The 20,971-nt window shown below is 50.0% G+C and overlaps 1 protein-coding gene across 2 annotated transcripts; it reads right to left on the reverse strand.

The window, feature by feature from the left end:
- Nucleotides 1–1,977: 1,977 nt before the first annotated feature.
- On the reverse strand, nucleotides 1,978–20,904 carry LOC144717939 (uncharacterized). 2 transcript variants are annotated; one of them, XM_078593759.1, is made up of 5 exons: nucleotides 20,614–20,904; nucleotides 16,364–16,512; nucleotides 7,897–8,138; nucleotides 6,463–6,619; nucleotides 1,978–5,854 (listed from the first exon to the last, which is right to left on the reverse strand). In XM_078593759.1, exons 2-5 carry the CDS (start codon nucleotides 16,368–16,370, stop codon nucleotides 5,670–5,672), a joined length of 591 nt encoding a protein of 196 aa, XP_078449885.1. In that variant the 5' UTR covers nucleotides 16,371–16,512; nucleotides 20,614–20,904; the 3' UTR covers nucleotides 1,978–5,669. The 2 variants fall into 2 exon arrangements, with proteins under 2 accessions (XP_078449885.1, XP_078449886.1); XM_078593760.1 differs by lacking the exon at nucleotides 20,614–20,904 and adding an exon at nucleotides 16,982–18,760.
- Nucleotides 20,905–20,971: the final 67 nt, after the last annotated feature.

Below are 20,971 nucleotides of genomic sequence, written 5' to 3' on the forward strand. Positions count from 1 at the left end.
TATGTGCCCTCCACCTGCTGTACGGACAACATCGAGACGATAGTTGAATTCGTCCCAAACGCCTCTCTTCTCACCTACGACGAATGTTCTTTGACATTGGCGGATCAATGCCACAACGCCGTTGAAACGCACGCTGCACCGCAATTACGGATTCAGTCTTGCTGAACTGCAGAACGCAAAACTCCCCGTGTGTATTACGGGGTCACCGTCTTGCGAATGACTGAGGCTAGGGGCTGTTTGTGCGCTGGGAGAGGCATCTCGCGGCAATCATTTGAAACTCAATGCCCCGCTCTTTCAAGTGGTAAGAGTTTCATTCATGGGCTGTTCGTGGTTGCAGAGATAAAGCGATTTCAAATCGGGTCCATATTTTTGAAACACCCTCTATAGCGCGTGATTCAGTAAGTCCTCACTTGCAAGGGCCACTTTACATTCTGTCGACACGGACGGTTCCTTTCCAAGTTATTGTTGGATAAATAAAATGTAAGTTCGTAAGTTAGACCGGGTGAGAACTCAAGGAGTCCAGGATGAGTCTCATGTTTGTAAGAGCAGAGAAACCTGGCTAACCAAAATGGCAAAGGGAAAACCACTTTAAAATGTTGTTCCCTTTTGATTTTCGGTGTTGATATCGCCACCTGGCAGGCACACATGGCATTGCAGCGCATCGGATGTTTGCAATTGCAATACAAAAGCCGTTGCACACTAAGTCCCCGGGTTTGCGGAATACCCGACTTACGGAAATTCGACTTTACGGAAACGCTCTCGTTAAAATGTAATTTCACTGTGCGGAAAATGTTGCGTTCGCTACGTAAGCGCAAATAGTGCAGCGCGATGAGGTTGCGGAATAATACCGGCATCACCGAACCCGAGTTTCACAAATGTAAATGTTTGTAGCGTTACATAATTCTTTACCTTTTGTAGCATTACGTAATTGTTTGTTTTCTACGCTTAGAACTATCTTTTTTTTACCATGTTTAAATTGCTAGTTTTCTTCATTTTAGTTTATTTCATGATTTATTTACTGTATTTACATTATTTCACACAATTACACTTCGATTGATTATGGTCCCAGCCAACAGCGATCAGAGAAGTCTAGGCCTAGCATGCACGGTAAACAAACATGCGGAAGGGACTACTTTCTGTTAACAATTAATATTAAAATGTTTCGTGGTATTCATAAGCAATTGGATACGGTATATGTTCCAATAGTTTAATTATGGGTAGTGTTAGGATAGATTTTCGACGAAATTAAAGAATCATAGGAAGTGCAGCGTGTATTCACAGCGATACGATACGGGTAGCGATAGAGAACGGAGAGAACACCAAATAGTAAATCAGGTAGTGGAGGCACAGCTATTCCGGGCTATGGGATTTTATCGTTGATTTTGTGGGAAATTGTTCAGCTTCTGACATACGGAAAATTCGAGTTACGGAGCGTTCTCCGGAACCTAACCCTTCTGTAACCCGGAGACTGCCTGTATATCTAAATCAGCTCAAGCCTCCCCGTAAATCAAGTGACTTTGTGTGGCTACCCCCACTCTGAATCCCTCCACTCTGCCTGTCTCGCGTAGACTCGCCACTCCGTGCAGCTCGCTACTAAATTCCCGTTTAAATGGGTCAAGTTCCGTGTCCATTATCTGGCCTTACTATTGAAGCGTTAAGCTTAGCTTTTGAATGAATTTAAAGTTAAATTAGCTATTTTTAATCGTTGTCAATGAAACACTGAAAAAGCATCTATTCACACGACTGTTACGATGGATCACCTGCATACAAGTGTAAAAATTGAGGTTAAAATTTAAGTAAAGCGAATTGACATAAAATTTTAATGTCGACATTTAGTCCATGATACTATGGGCCCACTGCACCTTTAAGATATTTTTCAACTAACCTTTAATTTGCTCAGGTGAGAGGTCATCTCAATGAATAAAATCTGCACATGTTTTACTCATCAGCAACCATCAGGCAAGATAGAACGATTCATCTCATTTCAAAACCACGTTTATTCATGATCAGAGGTCGGTCGATCACATGGCATCAATCGCTGGTGGGCCAATTGCGGCCTGCCGTGAGATCGGAGTGAAATTGGTGTTCCCTGCAAGACCTAGAATCACTGGCTAACCCTCACGACAGCAGCTACCCCATCCACACTGCACGCACGCTGATCTTTGCGCCCCTTCCCTGTACAGAAATAGGCTTTTGTAAAGGCCATGACACGCTCAGGTATTTACTCGGTAGAAATTGTCACCAACGATACATTCCCACCCATGCCGTCTTGGTACGGTATTTGCATAGAGCAGGGTGGGGGATGGTTGCCAAACTTCCTGAACCTACCTATGAGTATGAGCCACAAACCAAAATCTTCATATGGCCGAGGGTGATAAAGTCACGTGGGGTGGTTACGGGGGCCGGTTCGATCACGATGGTTGGCTGCGGAGTTTTGAATTGAGAAATCTGTGGGAGCCCCCCACCCCCCTGGGAGTACTAATGTCTGGCTCCATTGGCAGAGGTGAGTGCAGATCATCCCTGTTTCAAATAAATGTACTGTATGATTAAATGGAAATACAATTGGCTATGTCTCTCTTTGAAGTCCGTGGGAGGCCCACTTTGTTCATGAGCCACGGGTTGTTCACCCCTGGCATAGAGATTTCTGTCTAGCCATTGAAAACATCGTGTGTCTGATGAACAACAATTGGTCTACATACAACCCTGGGTAGTCATGTGACATGTTTCAGTGACCTGAATAGAAGTTGTCATCAGATTTGACCACTAGCGGGCAAGCAGCTATTTTTTATTTTACCAGGAAAGGCCCACTGTGTTGTAACTCTTTTTCAGAAGCGACCTGGCCACAAATGATAGCTCAACGAAGTGGCTTATTAGGTAGAAATGTATAGCAGCCAAATACTCTTACACACATATTGATTCTAAATGTGGAAGGAAAAACCAGAGGACCCGAAGAAAAATCCACGCAATCACGGGGAGAACATGCAAACTTGATCGAACCCACGACCTCCAGCATACCAGGCGAGGCAGTTAACATCTCGCCACGGCAGCTGTCATTTCTATCCAGATTTGTCCTGCTAAATGTAACACGGGTCAGATTGCGTGAGTGTGATGCCAATGTGTGTTGTACACCCTCCACACAACAAAGACGAATATATTGTAAGTTGTCATTTAAACAAACTTAGGAATTCGTATTGCATTGGCACACTTGCACATTAACAATCAATCGACTGTGCTTAAATGTAATCGTTACACGTGGATTCATCTTCGACACAGCAGTGTGCCAAAGCAATAAAAATGTGTTCACTTGACAACTTTATTCATGCCACTTTGTTGGGTGGAGGGGGGTGTACGACACACATTGGCATTGTACCGACGCGATCAAACCCACAAATAAATCGGTTACGAATCATGGTGCATCTAAATGTATTTACAGCAACCGCTTCCAACAACGATGCCCTGAACATTTCCCTCGTCTACATAAGTTCCTTTACAAGTTCACGAATACAAAGTTATCCTTAAACATGGACAGCGATACAACGGATCAACAATCATCATTGCAGTGGGTACACGCCGCCTACAAAGTACAAAACGCTGCCAAATAAAATGCATTGCATTGTTTTACTGCAGCCGGCAACGTCGATCACGCTTGTCGATGCCGTACATACACCGCAAGAATGAATGAACCAGACTGAGCATCTATTCACCTACTCTCACTTTTCACTTGTATCAACAACAAAGTCAAGCACCATGGGGGGGGGTTACAAGCCCCCATCTGCTGGTGGAAACAGCCCAACAGCAGCTGCATACAGATATACAGACCTCTTGTCCATCCACCATTGGAAGAAGGCCTTCCCACGCCGTGCGGTACGTAGGCTTTATTTTACGTGATTATAATTCACCAAGCTGGTCCCTGCCAGTTGGTGAAGACGTTGGGACATAGTATTGTACAACAATGGGATTTGTTGCATTTCCCTCCGATAACCCACAGTGTCGTCCCACAAACAGCAGCTGCGCATAGGCAAACTTTGTTCGTTCATTTCAAATTCATACTGACAGCTTTGGATATATGCAAATGATGAGCTGAAAACATTACAGATTCCTGCTGTGCAGTTATCACGTTGGTACTATATTAGTCTACCGGGTGCATTTCAGATTGCACCGCATGTCGTCCAGCATGACGTCCGACGTTTCACTGCACGTGCTGGAAGCTTCTTCAGAAAATGAAGAAATGGGAAGTGCTGAGGGTACGGGTTAAGACTCTTGAGGAGCTGAATTCAGTTCCTGAAAAAGCTTCCAGCACGTGCAGTGAAACGAAGGACATCGCGTGAAACGACGCATCGCACAGCCTGAAAATACATTGGAGGACCTGCAAGACACGTCCCACACACCACCTTTTACCGCCGCCTCTCCCTTTTTGCATCTCGAGATAAAACGGAAAGAAAAAAAACACGTGAGCATTTACTTTTGCACATTAACAAACAAAAGCAGCGGAGCACCACGCCGGCCACCAACGTTTTTGTTCATCTTTCACATTTCGTTCCAATGCATTTTTTGTCCTTGGCTTTCAGCTCGCCATGTCGGACCCTACCTATGTTTGTCATTTGCAGAGCATCGTGGGCGGCTGTGCCTCTAGTCCACTCGCTCCCTCGTGTCCAGGGTCTATCGGGGTTAACAATTTAGAAAAATATTTCCACGCCCCGCACACCACGTCCTTCATACCTCCCCCGTGATGGTTGTGGCTAACGGTCACACGTGACCCACTTCCAACCTCCGATTAGCACGGTTGGTTATGTACAGTGTGAAAGAAGTTCAACATACATACATACTCCTGTCTACCAGTGACCCCAAATATATTCGGTGAGAAATTAAGTCCCCTCTCCCCTCCACTACCCACATCACCCTCGATGCTGTTAGCTGGAAAATCAAGGCCAAGGCAGGAGCGTAGATAGCGAGTGTGCAGGCAGTGCAGTTGCACCATGGCCCATAGGCCAGACGAGCCCAGGCACTGAACTATGAAGAGGGGGTACATTCCTTGCACGAGGGCCAATCTCAACCACGCTACGAAACTGGGTCCTCCGAGCCCAAAATTTAGGCAATTCAATGGTCACCCACCAGCCAGCAAAACTTTTGCCGACAGAGCCACCTATGAATATTCATAATATTGTCTTAACAAAGAAAACCTCACTGCGTTTCAAGACTCCTTGTCCAGGAGGGTTCTGTCATTGGGATGATGCTTGGCCGATTCCACATAAAGGACGGTTTTGCTCCGTGTGGAAAGAAACCCGGGTAACCAGAGAAGGCCTATCATGCACAAAAGGTGATAATGCTCGCTCATAGGTCTGCACAGATGGGTTTATGAACCCACTGCACTTTCCACCTAGCCGGCGAGTGAGTTTTGTAAATCTGCATGCAATCCACCAACCCTCGTCTCGAAAACGCAGGCATGAGTCTCGGCAGTTCCGTCCTGCACGTCACACGCCCTTGAGAGCCCAATGGGCCAGTCGCCTTCCCCACAGTGAGTGAGAGGTAGGGGGTGGGGTGGGATGGGGTGGAGGGTCCCTGTAAGGCAAGTCCCCTTCCCCACAGTGAGTGAGAGGTAGGGGGTGGGGTGGGGTGGAAGGTCCCTGTAAAATTTTTGCCTCCAGAGTCGGGGAGGGAGGGGCGCAGGGTCAGCTGCTGGAGTTCGGAGTGGGGGTCACAGGTTGCGGGAGCGGGCGCCGCAGGGACTGCTGCAGGTAGCGCATGTCATCCTTGAGGCGCAGGCGCAGCACGTGGTGCAGCAGCTGCTGCCGCTGCTCCTCCACGAGGCCTATCCTCTCCAGCTTGCGCTCCGTCAGCTGCAGCAGCACCACACCTGCCCTCGGCACAGACAAAGGGGACCGGCTATGGCTGAGTGGGGGGCACACCTCCGTGGCCGAGAGAGGTCCGTTTGATTGACTCGTGATAATCGCCCGTGTCAGATTCGAGCACCTGCTTGGCTAAAACCTCCTCCCCGCGCTGCTCCGAGCAGGATAGTACCGTGTAGACAAGACAGGCGCTGCGTAGACACCCAATCACGGCAATTTACAGTCATGTTCATTAAAAAAAGTTAAAGGTACATCGCGGTAATTAGACTAAAACTCGGGCTTTATTTCAGCCCATTGAGGGAAGCAGATCTGGTACAATGATGACCACAGGCCAAGACTTAATTATTGCCCATGCTACTGTTAGTGGAAGGACCTTCGCAAGAGGGAGTTCTAGAGAACCCCTCCAGAGGCTATTTGCGAACTCATTCACACTGGCCAGACCCCTTGAAAGAAGAGGTGGGAGGACCCGCACTTAATCCTCCCCATCACCAACCAAAGAGCAGCATGGTCAACAAAACTGTTGCGAGCAACGCTGCGGTAAAGTTGCACGATTAAACTTTCAAAGAGCTGAGGGAGGGAGGGAGGGAGAGAGTTTCCTGGGACAGCCGAGACGTACCCGTCACGTCGTGCATCTTGAACCGCTCGGCGTAGATCTTGTGCGTGCGTGGGAACAACTTGGCGAGCCACTGGCACACGTCCTGCACCGACCACTGGGCCACGGACCGCGCCCTCCTGCCCGGTTGAGTCGCCGCACCCTGGGTGGCATTGGACTCCTGTGGGCGCATGGAGAGTGCCGCTGGGTGAGAACACGTTGGGACGAAGGGGGCGTGGGAGACGCGGGATGCCGCCTCCGCCACGAAGACCGGCAGGCCTGTAGGGCTACGTGAGGTCGGCAGGGGTTATGAAGATTGTTACCTCAGCTGGGCGGAACTGGGTTCATGGAACAGATGCGTGTGTGAACTCGTGCTCTTCATCGGTAACCGGTTCAACCGGTAACCGCTTTCTCTTTTGAGAGTCAAGAGACCAGTAATCGATTCCAGCTGCCTTCGATTCTCAGTGAAAACTGCCCCACCGGGAGATGGAATCGAACCGGTGACCTCTAGGGTTGCCACCACTGCGGCAGCTCCCTTCGGTTCTCAGTTGAAAGAGGGGGAACTGTGAGGTTTGTTGCAAGACATTTCTGTTTTGTGCAACAAACAGATAAACATTTTTTCTCTTTAGCTGTAGATTTCACGCAGTTAGCGGTTATATGGCAATGCAATTTTAAGAAACCTCGGGTGAACGCGCTGGCCACAGGACCACCTCGCACTCTTGCCAATCCGGCCGATTTAATTCGGGCTTCCCAATTTTAAATTGGCAAATCCCTCTTAACCACATACCGAGTTTCGAAGCCAATCGCACACCGCTTGGAAATATTGATGAATTTCACTAGTTTTTTTTAAGCAGTTTACGCGTTGTTAATCAGCATGCGTTCAAATGCTTTAAAGGGTGGGAGACTGTCGATTAGATTGCTAATGTTGTCAATTTTGCCACCTGCTGGCATTGATCAATCCCTCGGACTACGGCAAGTCAACCGTGGCTCTTAGGCACAATACCATTCCTCGCCGCGATCACACCCCAGCGATTCAATGAATTATAACAATTTGGGTTTACGATTAACTTCTGCAATTATTTTTTTGTTGGCCGTGTGTGTGTGTGTATGCATGTGTGTATTTATCTCATGGGGAGTGGCAGTGGAGTGGTTAATGCACTGCACTACAAACCCAGCAACTTGAGTTTGATTCCTGCTCACGACCGATAATAGTGGTGAATATTTTAACTGGTCCTGGGCCTCTCCGAGGTTAACTCAGCCTTAAATGAGTACCTGGTGTGGCGTTTAAACATCAGTACGGCGGAGACAAAGCCAGGTGGGCATGGTATTGTCCACCCACCCCCTTGTGTGTAATAGCACTTGCCCCAAAAGTTTGCTAAAGGCTATATGGGGGATCTCTGTCTTTGTAATTTTCTCTCTGCGTCTATGTCCATACACGTATGTACACTCATCGCTCACGTTGCACGCTTGCTCCAGGCTGCTCTGCCCTTCCTTGGCGCCGTGAGGATGAGGAGGAGGAAGAGAGGGCGAGGGCTCCACGCTCCCCGCTCCCTCCTCATCGCCCCCCAGCTCCAGCCGCACGTCGTCAGGGCCCAGGGCTCCCGCCTGCTCGTCCCACCACTTTGCAGCCGCCTCCTCGTCCTCCTCCTCGTCCTGACCAGCAGCCACCAGGGACCCAAACACCGGCTCCAGCTGGACTCCTGCCAGCGGAGGCCCAGCGTGAGATGAAGTTACAACTTCATAACGTGCAAAAAAAACACTCGGTTCCATAGATTCAGAGGCGTGGGAAGCCACAGACGAATCGGCAAGACGGGGATGACCGCTGACGAGCTGTGATTAAGCGGCGCGGAAGGATGTAGCGCCTACAGATGCGAGGTGGGCAGAGCTCGGAGTGATGGCACAAGACGGTGACAAGGCCCACGGGATGGACCGAGTAACTTGGCCATGGGCCTGGCGGTCATGCGGCATAGCAGTCGCGCATTAGCCGCTTGTTGCACAAGTCCACGGTTCAAAACCAGCGGCCGCCCTGATTATTACTGCGGGCGTATTTACTGGAGTAGTCCTACGTGCCGTCCGCTTCGCTCACTGTTGACGCTCAAAAAAATCCCCCTGACGTGTTGGGGCAGCGGGGAGGGGGGGGGTGCCCCATTTCCCTTCTTTCTCTCCCATTTGTGTGGTTCCCTCGCGCCGGAATGGATGACTCCGTTGTTGTTTTTGTAACACCGGAAACTTTTCGGCGTGGTACGCCGGGCTTGCATTTTGTTGTTAAAAATAATCCCAACCCCCGACGTCGTTCGCAAGAGTAGGCCCATTGTGTGCTGGCGTCAGGTTCCAAACCTTGCCAGATAAAAAAAAAATGTCAACAGCAAATTGCTCAACAATATGGAGTACAGTAAATGGCAATCATCGCCCTCCGCCTGCAAAAACTTGGCAGGACCCTCCTGAAAACAAGTCATGAGACTCAGCGAGGCTTTCCTGGGTTGGGCAACCATAGTAATAATACGAATAACAGAAAAATACAGGAAAAAACAGCAAAGTCTTCCATAAAAAAACACCGTATATCAACAAAGATGGCCCATTGCCCCAAACATCGCCCTTTAAATACTTGATATCTTTAAAGGTCAGGGTGTCATTGATGAATGTGTCGAGTTTTTTATTTTGTTTTTTTTGCAAACATTTGGCGCTTAGGTGATCATTTCAGACGCCCCCCCCCCCTCCACTGCGCGCTCCAAATCTCCAATTTTCAAGCAATTCCCCACTCGTCCACTCGCGGCATCGCCTCGGCTCATTCCCACGCCCATCCGCTTCGCCGCTTCTCCGTGTGCTCGGCGTTCGTCGTCAGATATTTGGTTCGTCAGTCACTTCGTTGTTTCACACAAGACGCGTCGGCATCCCCAATTCAATTCTGCCACCCGTGGACCCCACCACCACGTTTTACTGATGAGTCTTGAGTAATAAATTAAGCAATCAATAACATGGGAATGATACGCTGAATGACCAGGCAATCGGTTACTCATCCTAAGCAGCAGCAGCAGCAGCCATGATCAATCCACTGCTGGATAAAGGCCTCCGCAAGCCGTTGCTGTCTCTCTGTAATCCCACCAATCACCCGCACACGTGAACCAACCAAGCCGGGCGGTGGCTCTGTTGCACGTGGCTGCCTGTAATCCAACACTGTGGAGACAGCAGCGAGGGGTTGGTGGATGACCCCCCCAATGCTCTGAAACTCCAATCCCGTGGGCGTCGAGGAGGAGCCATCCATCGCCTGACCCGCCGGTCAAAGGCGGTACAGTAATACGTACAAATCGCAATCTGTCTGTCCCATCCGTACGGGGATATAGTGTTGCCCCCTCGCACGAGTGGGTATTCTCCAGGTGCTCGGATTTCCTCCCACATGCATAAAGAAAACGTCTTAATATAAAACGCCAATGTTGCAAGACCCTACCTGGGAAAGTGATGTTATTAGAATTACGTCCAACATAAAAACATTTTTAAAAACGTGAAAACAATCCATTCTCACACGTGGGATTGCGAGCATGAGAATCTTGTGTTGGTTTGGTTGTGTTTTTTCTGAAACGGGCGATGGGGCCGATATCCGCATTGTCGCAAGTGTCAAGAGAAGTTCGCTTTGGCGAGGTTTCTATTCATCCAATTGCCCGGTCACGTCGTCGCCAATGTCAGACAGAGCTGGCTTCTTCCAACTCCCCTCGAGCCAGAGAAGATTGGCTTGAGGCGGTTGAGTGACCCTACGGGTCACCACCACCACCACCTACGACCTTCAGCAACGCGTGTTCAGCGCCGGTCATGCAGCGCTTTTGAGGCGAGCGTTTGTGGATCGCGCAGAAAAGTATGAAAGTTCCCAAGCCACGCTTCAGATGCGAGGTGGATATAAAATGCCGAGTGGGTTTGTGAACCCATCTGTGGAGACCTTTCAGTTATTTTCCCTCGTATACTGCCACGTGAGTTTTCTCCACGTGCAGTGCGCTTTGGTTTCCTCCCACATGCAGAGAAAATCCCATGCAATAATTTATTTACCGAGTTTCATGCCTCGTGTTCAACACCTTAGAATGGCCGATTGATCGCTGAACAAAATACACGGAGTTGTGTGCCGTGCAAAGTGACTCGGTCGTCCCTTGACGAATTACCCTCTCGGTGTCAACAACGCCTCATCTGGTTTACATTCAGGATCTGCTTGTGTTCTTGTCTTCAGTGCAGGCAGGCAGGCAAAGTGTGTCTCACACACAATGGCCGCGCAGCGCCCTTAAGTACTGAACCGGTTAATTATTCTCACCCTCGTGGTGTTTTTTCCTTAGCCGGGTGACGGCGGTGGCTACGCTGCTGCACGTGACGCGTAGCCCAGCGTTGTGGAGGCAGCAGCGAGGGTTGGTAGATCGCCACGCAGATATGGCTTTCCAGGATAAACCATCAACATCAGCAGGTGTCAACTGCACATTTCGTCATTTGTCGTTACCACTTTCCTCTGTCTTGTGCCAGTACGCTCAAGTAGTGCACACATCTTTTTCTGGCACCAACCTCTTTTCTCGTCAAGCCATTCTCTGCTGGGTCTTCCTACCAGGATAAGTAAGTCATTATCATGAACAATATTATCTAGTGTAAGTTACGTCAAAGGTTTCGTCGCTGTCAAGGGCTACGCACGCTTAACCCCAACTCTAACCCTCGCCCGGCGGGTGGCTCAAGGAAGCGCCGCGTACAGGTGGCGGTGGCCACACCGCCCACGCGCATCCTGTGCGATACTGGGGCACGGACGCCCGGACCCAGACTCTTTGCCGTGAATCATTCACACGGTCCGTGGAGCAGATGTGGCCTCAAGTTAACGGCACGCAGCGGTGCCACAGACCGAGCTGGCTGAAGTTCGCGTTGAGCATAAATGTCAAAAGTCAACGTTGAAACGCAGTAACTTTTTTTTTTTCAAAAGCTCACCAGATTCCTCAATGACACTTTGGGGAAGCCTTAAAAGGAAAAACATATACATGTTATATGTATGTTTTATATATATAATAATAATAGAGATGATGTTTTTGCCAATAGCTGTTCGTCACGTTCACGGCCACTGCCAGAAACACGCTATTGACGGATGTGTTGAGTTTCTATTTTAATGGACATCTGTGAAAATGAGCTTCATAGCTCATCGGACTCCTCCAGTTTGAATAAATATTACGATGATTCTGAGTAGCTTGTTGTTATCCGTGCTTGTGCTAACCAATGTCGCCGCAGCGGGCGCCAAGTAATTTAGTTTCAGCGTCTTCAAGACGATTCTGAGCCTGGAGCTGCGGGTTGAAGGGCCGCGTGCAGATGTTCATCCCCAGTTTTGATTCCCTCAAGGCAACGCAGACCGGAGCATTGTCATCGGATAAAATACAACACCTTCCATTCCTCCACGTTGAGTCGAAAAATACTTCAGTCTTCTTGGTTCTTTCGTTAAAGTCACGTCGAAGGGAAATAATAAAATAATAAAAATACAATCAAATTCTCACGACGTTTCGGCCACAACACAAGCAGCCGTCTTCAGGTGAAGAACAGAGCTGTCTGAAAGACAGCGCGCCAATGAACACTGCTAAGCTTGGCAGCGTATTTAAGCTGGGTGGGAGGAGAAGAGCGCCTTGACAAAGGAGTTTACATATCAACAGAATAATTTAGCATTGAATAAGCTGTGTTAATGTGAGAGAATTAGCAGGATGTTAAAGTCAGAAATTAGCATGTAAACTGGGAGATTAGCATGATGCTAATGTGAGGCATTAGCATGGAACTGGTCACGGAAGTGGCTATGTTAAAGTCAGAGTTTACATAAATCGAAAAATGCTTCAGTCTCTCTACGGCACCCTTTTTGCCAGTATCAAGACGATATGGCAATCGGTTTCGAGGGCAATGCACACATTACACTGGTCAACACAAAAAAAATTCTGGCCTGGACTTTTGCAGCTGTTTTAGACTAATTTCAGGGTGCTGATTCCAAATTTGATCTCAGATCTGCTCTATCACATCTCATTCTATGCTATCGGCATACCCCATTTTCATTGATTTTACCCAAAATTAACCCAACTCGTAGCTTTGGCCACGAGGGGGGGCGAGGCACCCCCTGCCCCCACGCTCGTTACGCTACTGCCCCCCCCCACCCTTTATCAGCACGGTGAATTACAACGAAACATCCGAGTTGAGATACGATGACCTACAAATAGCAGGCAGGTTATTTTAGTGCGGGGTGCTGGTAAGTCCCTACCGATATCTCTGTGGCACACTGCAGGTTGGTTCAGCATGAGTCTCCACCTCCTCAGCAATTACCAGGTCAATGCATTCTGTAACATTGTTCAACATTGAAGAGAGTCATCCCTTGACCACACCCAGGCACAGATCAGTCTCCCATTGTTTACGTACGAGATGTAAATTCCTCCGTTACAGCCGTGAACATGTGTTGAACTGAAAATGTAAAAGAAACGATGTTAAATAGTGTAGGAGCCAGAGGACATATCTGTCACCCATCCAAAGGTAAAAAGTAAGTGCCTCTGACTCCCAACCACGCAGCTTTACCCTGGCCTGGCAACCACCATGAAGGTCCTTAACTTAATGGTAGTGAGCAGAGGGCCAGGGACACTGAAAACACAAAGAATAACCCAAAGCCATGGTATCCATAGGCCTTGACTACGTGCATACAGCAGAGATATTAGTCCAACTGAAATTCCACACAGCTCTGCTATAGTAGACAGACAGAGAACACATTCCTGCGGAGGGAGCTGGTAGGAACGTTGGGTTGCTCGGTCAATGGCCAGGGTCAACGGCGGCGTGGTGTATTCCGCAAATATGGCCGACTGTGAGGGCGGGCACAAGCCGGCGTGAGTAGGTTAAACGTTGAGTTTTATAAGGGCACCACGGGGTGACCAGCCCCTCCCCACCCAGCCCCACCCCTCCCACCCCCCACCCAGCCCCACCCTCCCCACCCAGCCCCTCCCCTCCCCACCCTCCCCACCCTCCCCTCTCCACCCAGCCCCACCCCTCCCATTTTTGGATGCACGACGGACGGACACAATAATCCCCTGTGGGCTGGTGGAACCAGGTGGTTCCTACCAGTAGTATGGAATCTGTACAGGACTTCCCTGCCCTGATACCACATTGGGGCTCTGTAAGCTTCTCAGCAGACTTAGCAGGGCGATGTTGAATAATTATTGTCAGGACCTTTCCCAGCACACAGAGAGATATGTCCTCGGTAGTTGCAGTATTTGGCTGCTATAAATGTCCACGTGATAAGCCACTTCGTTGAGCTATCATTTGTGACCGGGTAGCTTCTGAAAAAGAGCTACATAGCTCAGTGGGCCTTACTTGGTGAAATAAAAAATAGTTTAATTTTTTAAGTAGTTTAGTTTTTAGATGAGTTGTTGCAGTGGTTCCACTTCTTGAAAAGGGGGACCCCCCCCCACCCCACCACGCATTCTACCAATACAGAGTGGGGAACTTCCTCCATGTTTTGACGCCCCGCAGACCAAGCAGGGAGGTGAAGCCTACTTTGCCCCGTGATGTTAGGGGCCGTCCATAAATGACGTCACGCGATTTTGGCCGATTTTTGACCCCCCCCTCGTCACACGGCGTCACAAAAAGTCAGACCCCCCCCCCTCAAATATGACATCACAAAGCTCTGCCCCCCCCCCCCAAAACCATATTTCCATTTTGAAAATAAAACATGCTTCAAATTTCTTTAAACTATTGTCATTGCAGTGCGTATTTAATGTGGCGTGCACTCTGATGTTGTAGGAGTGTTATTATAACAATTAATGTTGTTATAACAATTCTATATTTATTTAAAGTTGCGCATTTTTATGTGACGTCACATTTCCCAACCCCCCCCCCCCTCGTCACACATCGTCACAAATGTCTGACTCCCCCCCCCCCCCCTAGGTGAGTGACGTCATTTATGGATGGCCCCTTATCTGTGTTGGATGTTTCTACCCTTTTCCAAAAACCTTTAGATGCTCTGCAACGGTGCAAAAAAGTTCGGTTCGCCATTTCGTTTCCTTTCACGGTGGCAACTGCTGTGACGCTGCAAGTGGCTTTATTGATGGAAAATCCTCAAGTCCAACTTGTGATCATCACAGGATGCCGAGGCGTTTCCCTTCTCCTCAGAGACCCGCAACAACCACTCAATCCTTGCAGTGCAGGATGGCTCTCTGAACTCACACACACACGTGTACACACTCACATACAGACACGTACACTAAGGGTTGTATGCACATACCAACCCACGCACTAACACACACACACAAAGACAAAGATCCACCGTATAGCCTTAACAGACTGTTGGGGCAAGTGCTGTTAGTGAGTGCCTATGAAGGACACACAGCCACCATATACACAACTACCGTATACACATGTACTCTGTGTGTGAACACACAGACGTGTACACACTCACAAAGACACAGACTGTTGGGGCAAGCGCTGTTAGCGAGCAGCACCTATGAAGGCCGGCACGGCACACGAGGGGGTGGGTGGCCAGCACCACCGCCGGCCGCCTTTATCTCCCTCGTGGCGATGTTTACACACTGTACCAGGTACTCATTTGAGGATGAGTCGACCCTTTGGGAGGCACCCCAGGACCGGTTCAGATAATCATCACTGGTGTTCTTGGTGACCGTGCGCCGGAATCAAACTCGGGTCGCCACGTTAGTAGCGCAGCGTGCGAACCGCTACCCTACCGCTCCCCACTCTACTGTGTGTGCGCACACACACACACGTGTTCACACTCACCAACACGTAAAGACACTAAGGATGTACGTGCATACCAAATACAAAGATCCCCCGTATAGCCTGAGCAGACTGTTGGGGCAAGGTCTGTTAGCGAGTGCCTATGAAGGCCGCCACGGCACACGAGGGGGGTGGGTGGCCAGCACGACCCCCGGCCGCCTTTGTCTCCCGACAAGCGAAAAAAAAACCCGACAAGCACTCACGTACGCACACGTACCTTCACACAACCCGGGAGCTTCTGCGCGACACACACGCCACTGCTGAGCTGCTCCTGTGCCAGGCTAGGTTCCCCGTGCTCCGCCACACTCGACTTGCTCTAAATCTGCTTTCTGGGGCGTGAACGTTCACCGACCACGACTTCCCGCTGTGCGCGAGCATTTCCTCGTGCGCACGTGTGTACCCACTTGCGCGCGTACGTAAGTGGGTGCGCTTTCAGAATCGGTGCTGGGTCGCCCCTATAGGTCGACTCGGCCTTAAATGAGTACCCTCGTGCGGTGCGTAACTGTAAACATCGGCACTGGGGAGACAAATGCGGCCGGGCGTGATGCTGTTTACTTCATTGATTGATTCTTCCGCCCATGTTGTTGACTGCTTCATCCCATGCACACTGTTCAAGCACCACCGCCACCACACTGCAGATCACAACAATACACTCGCTTGCTCACTCACGCATACACACGCACCACACCCACTCATCATCCACCCTTTCATACACTCCCGCACCCATCCATTGTGTCACACACTCGCCCCACTCGTTCACCACTCCTCAGGTCACAACAACACACCTCCGATTCGCACGGTTGGCTAAGTACGGTGCGAACGAAGTTATACGTACATTTGTTCACTCATCCATTCACACACTCGCCCACTCACTCGCTACCTCGCTTCTCTTTCTGACCCCCCCCCCCAAGCTCTTTAGTGATAACCTCGCTCAATTCAACGAGCGTGATACACTCGTATCTATTACAAAGTTCATAATGCCGCTTGTTACTGACCCCTTCATGATTTGGGCCCTTTAGAACTGGGCTGAGCAACTGTGTAACAAAGATCCTCCACATCGCCTTCACAGATTGTTGGGGCGAGCGCTGTGAGCAAGCAACCTGCGGATGCAGGCACGCCAGGCCTCCCCTTTGCCTCCCCAATTGCAGTGTTGACTCCGCGACTTTGCCCTCCTCACCTTGCATGGCGCTCCCGGCTCCGTACTTCGCTCATCCCCGCGTTACCCGGAGCCCATGGAGGACGAGGAGGAGGTGACGGAGCGAGGAGGGAGCGAGGGAGGGTCTCCTCTTGAAGTTGCCCAGGAGCGCAAGGCAGCAGAGAGTTTGGCTGGAGGGGAGGGAGAGACGGGTCCATGAACAGAACAAACAGCTACTCACAACACCCTCCAATCACTCACGCTAATTCACATACAAAGACAAACATCCCCCGTGTAGCCTTAACATACTTTTGGGGCAAGTGCTCTTAGCCAGCAGGCACCTATCAAGGCCGGCACGGCACACGAGGGGGTGGGTAGCCAGCGCCACGGACGGCCGCCTTTGTCTCCCTAGCGGCGATGGTTACACGCCGCACCAGCTACTGAAATATTTGAGGTTGAGTCGACGTAGGGGAGGGCCATGATCGTCACTGGTTTTCGTGGCCGTGAGCGGGAATCGAACTCGGTTCGCCGGTTCGTATCGCAGCGCGCCAACCGCTACACTACCGCTCCCCACTAGTCAATAACAACAACAACAACAACCGCCATTCGCCACTAAGTGGCGGTGACGTCACCACGACGCTTGTGCCAGGCCAAGTGCACCTTGAGGCCACGTGAAGTGTCGAACGCCCGCTGGCAGGAGGTCACGGGGCAGACCCAGCAGGTGCCACGGGTCGACTGACCGAGATGACCGAGATGACTGGCTGATGCACCACCTGTGCCCCCTATTGTACCAACTTGCTGTGCTTTAGCCACCCGGCGCTCCGCTCGTTGTTGTGAGCGTCGCTCCTCCGCACACGCACTGCAACACACAACGTGGACACTTTTTTGTCAGTCCACTGCTGGATGAGGTCCTCCCCACACCGTGCCGGCCGGGTGGAGGGGGGGGGGTGGCTTGACCATACTTCCCCACGCTGGTCAATACAGCTTTGTGAAGGCGGGTCGGAGCACATTCCAGGAGGTTTGCGGGGCAAAGTTCATCGCAATGGATTATGCTGACAACGCAGCCCCCGAGCAGCCTATAACAACTGTTAGGCATGGTAGTCATCACCAATCCAAGCACTGTTACCCAGGCTTCATACCACCCCTGTTCGGCTGCGGACATAATCCGATCTCGGGCGCTCTTTCCGAATGAATGAATGAATCAGTTACGCGCGTAGCAACAACCATAACAAGACGCGTGTATGAATCACACGCCTTTTCAACACACACACAGCAAGGGGTCGTATCCTCCAAGTCACGGCTCGGCAATATGGAAATTATCCTGAGCCATGGCTGGGACCATGGCTCGCTCAGAGCCGACTCGAGTTAAGCCTGGCTCATAGCCGATTCGAGTTAAGCCTGGCTCAGAGGTGGCTTACTTGAGCCATAGCCGAGCATGGCTATAAGATTATGGGCCTGAGACCCACACACAAATATGACACAGTAAACGCACGCAACACAACAAAACGCTCATACAGTGAAGAACACATGGGAAATGCACCATAACACACGGAGAGACTAACGCACGGAGCAGGCGAGAACATAAACACACAGGGAGCGCGCTCTGAAGCAGACTTAACAACACACAGTGACATCGTGAATGCGTCACAAAAAGCAGACACAATAAACACAAACTCACACGGTACACAGTAACACACACACACGGTACACAGTAACACACACACACGCTCAACACGTACACACGGAACACACGCAGGTCACTGAATACACCAAACCTGTCAACCAGCTTATCAGTGCCCTACCTTGTTACAGACCAACTCAGACCTTATTGGTCACCCCATGACCCTTAGAAATCTCCACGTTCATCCTACAAAGTCCCATCACGAGGGAGAAACACAAACAAATTGAAAAACTTTTTTTTGCCCGTATTGAAACGGCTGTAACGCCGTATGGACCTGAAATCTCAATTTCCCGGTACAATAATACGGGGTAAACCGTATGGGTTGACTGCTATGATACACACATACAAATGGCAATACACACCATGACACCGGGACACATTACAACACACCAAAGCACACATTAATGAGTCATTACACACACACACTAAAATACACTGCAACAGACTCACTTGTAACACGAAAACGAACACACAATCACTGCAACACACACCAAAGCACCGTCACTGAAACACACTATCAACAACAGCAGCCACGGCGCCCGTGCCAGACTAGGTGCACATCGAGGCTATCACGTGACGTGTCGAAGGTTCTCTGACGGCTCACGGGACTGACTCGGCTAACACACACCCACACACTAACACACATTGTAACAACACTTTAACAAGACCACTATAAACACTAAGCACACACTATAACACAAAGATCCCCCGTGTAGCTTGCGCAGACTGTTGGGGCAAGTGCTGTTAGCGAGCACCACCTATAAAGGCCGGCACAGCGCATGAGGGCGTGAGTGGCCGGCACCACGCCCGGCCGCCTTTGTCTTCCCAAAGTGGCGATGTTTACTACACACCGCACCAGGTACTCATTTGAGGCTGAGTCGACCTAGGAGAGGCTCAGGACCGGTTCAGATAATCGTCACTAACCACGACCCTGCCGCTAACACGCACACAAAGACACAAAGATCCAACGTAATAACCCCAACAAACGGTTTGGGGCAAGTGCTGTTGGCGAGAAACCTTCTGTACCACACACGGCTCACTAGAACAACACACTCACTTCACTGGCACCTAAAACCATAACAAGTCACCCGGCACCCCCAACACCCCCTCGGCTCCACGCCAGAGTCTCTTGTCTCGAGGCGCGACGCGTCAACGTGATGTGACACGCGCGCGCGCGTGTGTGTGTGTCTACACGGTCAACACCAAGTGGCGATCATTTGAACCGGTCCTGGGCCTCCCCTAGGTCGACTTAGCCTCAAATGTGTAGTAAACATCGTCACTAGAGAGACAAAGGCGGCCGGGCGTGGTGCTGGCTACCGAACCCCCTCGTGTGCCGTGCCGGCCTTCATAGGTGCTGCTCGCTCACAGCACTTGCCCCAACAGTCTGTCGAGGCTATTGGTGTGGGATCTTTGTCTGTGTGTGTGTACATGAGAAGCGTGCACCATCACACGGTGTGACGCGGCCCTCTCGATCCCTAGATTTGCTTCACCGCATCACCGTGGTCAATCCACTGCTGGATGAATGCTGCTTCCTCCCCCGAGCCGTCCGTCACCATCTCTCACGGTCCACTGGGACGAGAAGGATCCGTCAGGCCGCTGGCACGCGAGCCTGTGTGCCATCCCTTGGCTCACATTGCCTCATTTCGTCTTCACCAATCGACCCATTTATTCACTTATTCATGTATTCACTTCTCCATTTATTCACTTGTTCATTTATTAACTTCTTATTAATTAATTTCTTCATTTATTAACTTCTTATTCATTGACTTCTTCTCCATGTATTCACTTCTTATTAATTCATTTCTTCATTTATTCACTTCTTATTCGTTCATTTTTTATTTATTCACTTCTCCATTTATTCACTTCTCTGTGTATTCACTTCTTACTCATTCACTTTTCATTAATTCACTTCGTTTATACACTTCTTATGTATTAACTTCTTCATTTATTAACTTCTCATTTGTGTCCTGGCTGCCGCCAACCGTTAAGCTGATGTTGTTTTGTACCTTTTGTCTCCTCTAGCCCGCCGTGTTTTAACTCTTTCCACATTCAGCAGGACAGCGGCAGCAATAACCATCTGAAACAAAACCGAAACCCGCCATTCGCTGCCCCGACCACGCACCTCCACCGAGTGTGTCACATTCGCCGTGGCTATTATCCACCGATAAACCCACAGAATTGGTACGCGGTCGTTGGTAACACCGCGCGCGCGTGTGTGTGGCCTTAAAATAATAATATATACTGTGATAGTGCGACGTTTCGAGCAATGGACCTTCATAGCACACAAAACAAGAGAGACGAGAGTGGGTGATGATACGAGCAACTTGATTACACTGTTGGAGTCCCGATGAGAATAACATTTTTAAATAAAAAATACCTCCCGATGCTCAGTTTTTTTTGTTAACTCGAATATGAGCAGGTAACCGAATAGCAGCATCTCTCGACTAGCAAGCCCTTCAGTAAACAAAACGAGTGACTGGGTAAGCTCCACTGACAAGAGCACAGTCAGCGTACCCTGAGCGCAACGCCGCCGTCACCCGTGAGAGATTTATGATGGGGTTTAGGGTGATGGGGAGGTGATATAAGATGGACAAGGCAGCTTCTGTCTTACCTGATCAGCTCAGCCGAAGCCTCATTAGCCACTGAGTCGTCGCTTTGAATGGAGTCTGCGTCGCTGATTCTGCGCAGGAAGCCCGCGAGATGTATCCGAACATTTGACCAATTCCACTAAATCGGTGTTAAAACATCGACAAACATCTAATAAAATCAACGCGCCCTCATCCAGCAATGAAAGGTTGTTACTTGTGTGTATGTGTGTGTGTGCAGTACTCGCCCGTGTACGCTACCGTGTGCCCGTGTACTGGAACTACTTTCCACGAACGCGCCCACAGACCTCACCTGGCGCAAGCTTCTTCCGGCACACCTGTGAGTGAAGAGGCGCGCATGGTCGCGCCCTCCCCGCTGCTCGC

This window comes from Lampetra planeri, chromosome 4, assembly GCF_965212315.1.
Source record: "Lampetra planeri chromosome 4, kcLamPlan1.2.h2, whole genome shotgun sequence".
NCBI classification, from domain to species: domain Eukaryota; kingdom Metazoa; phylum Chordata; class Hyperoartia; order Petromyzontiformes; family Petromyzontidae; genus Lampetra; species Lampetra planeri.

Excerpts from the sequence above, each read along its gene's own strand:
- LOC144717939 (XM_078593759.1), bottom strand. Across the intron at positions 6,620-7,896 it reads GCCTGGAGCAAGCGTGCAAC|GAGTCCAATGCCACCCAGGG; the intron begins GTGAGCGATGAG and ends ATGCGCCCACAG. Across the intron at positions 5,855-6,462 it reads CAAGATGCACGACGTGACGG|GTGTGGTGCTGCTGCAGCTG; the intron begins GTACGTCTCGGC and ends TGCCGAGGGCAG.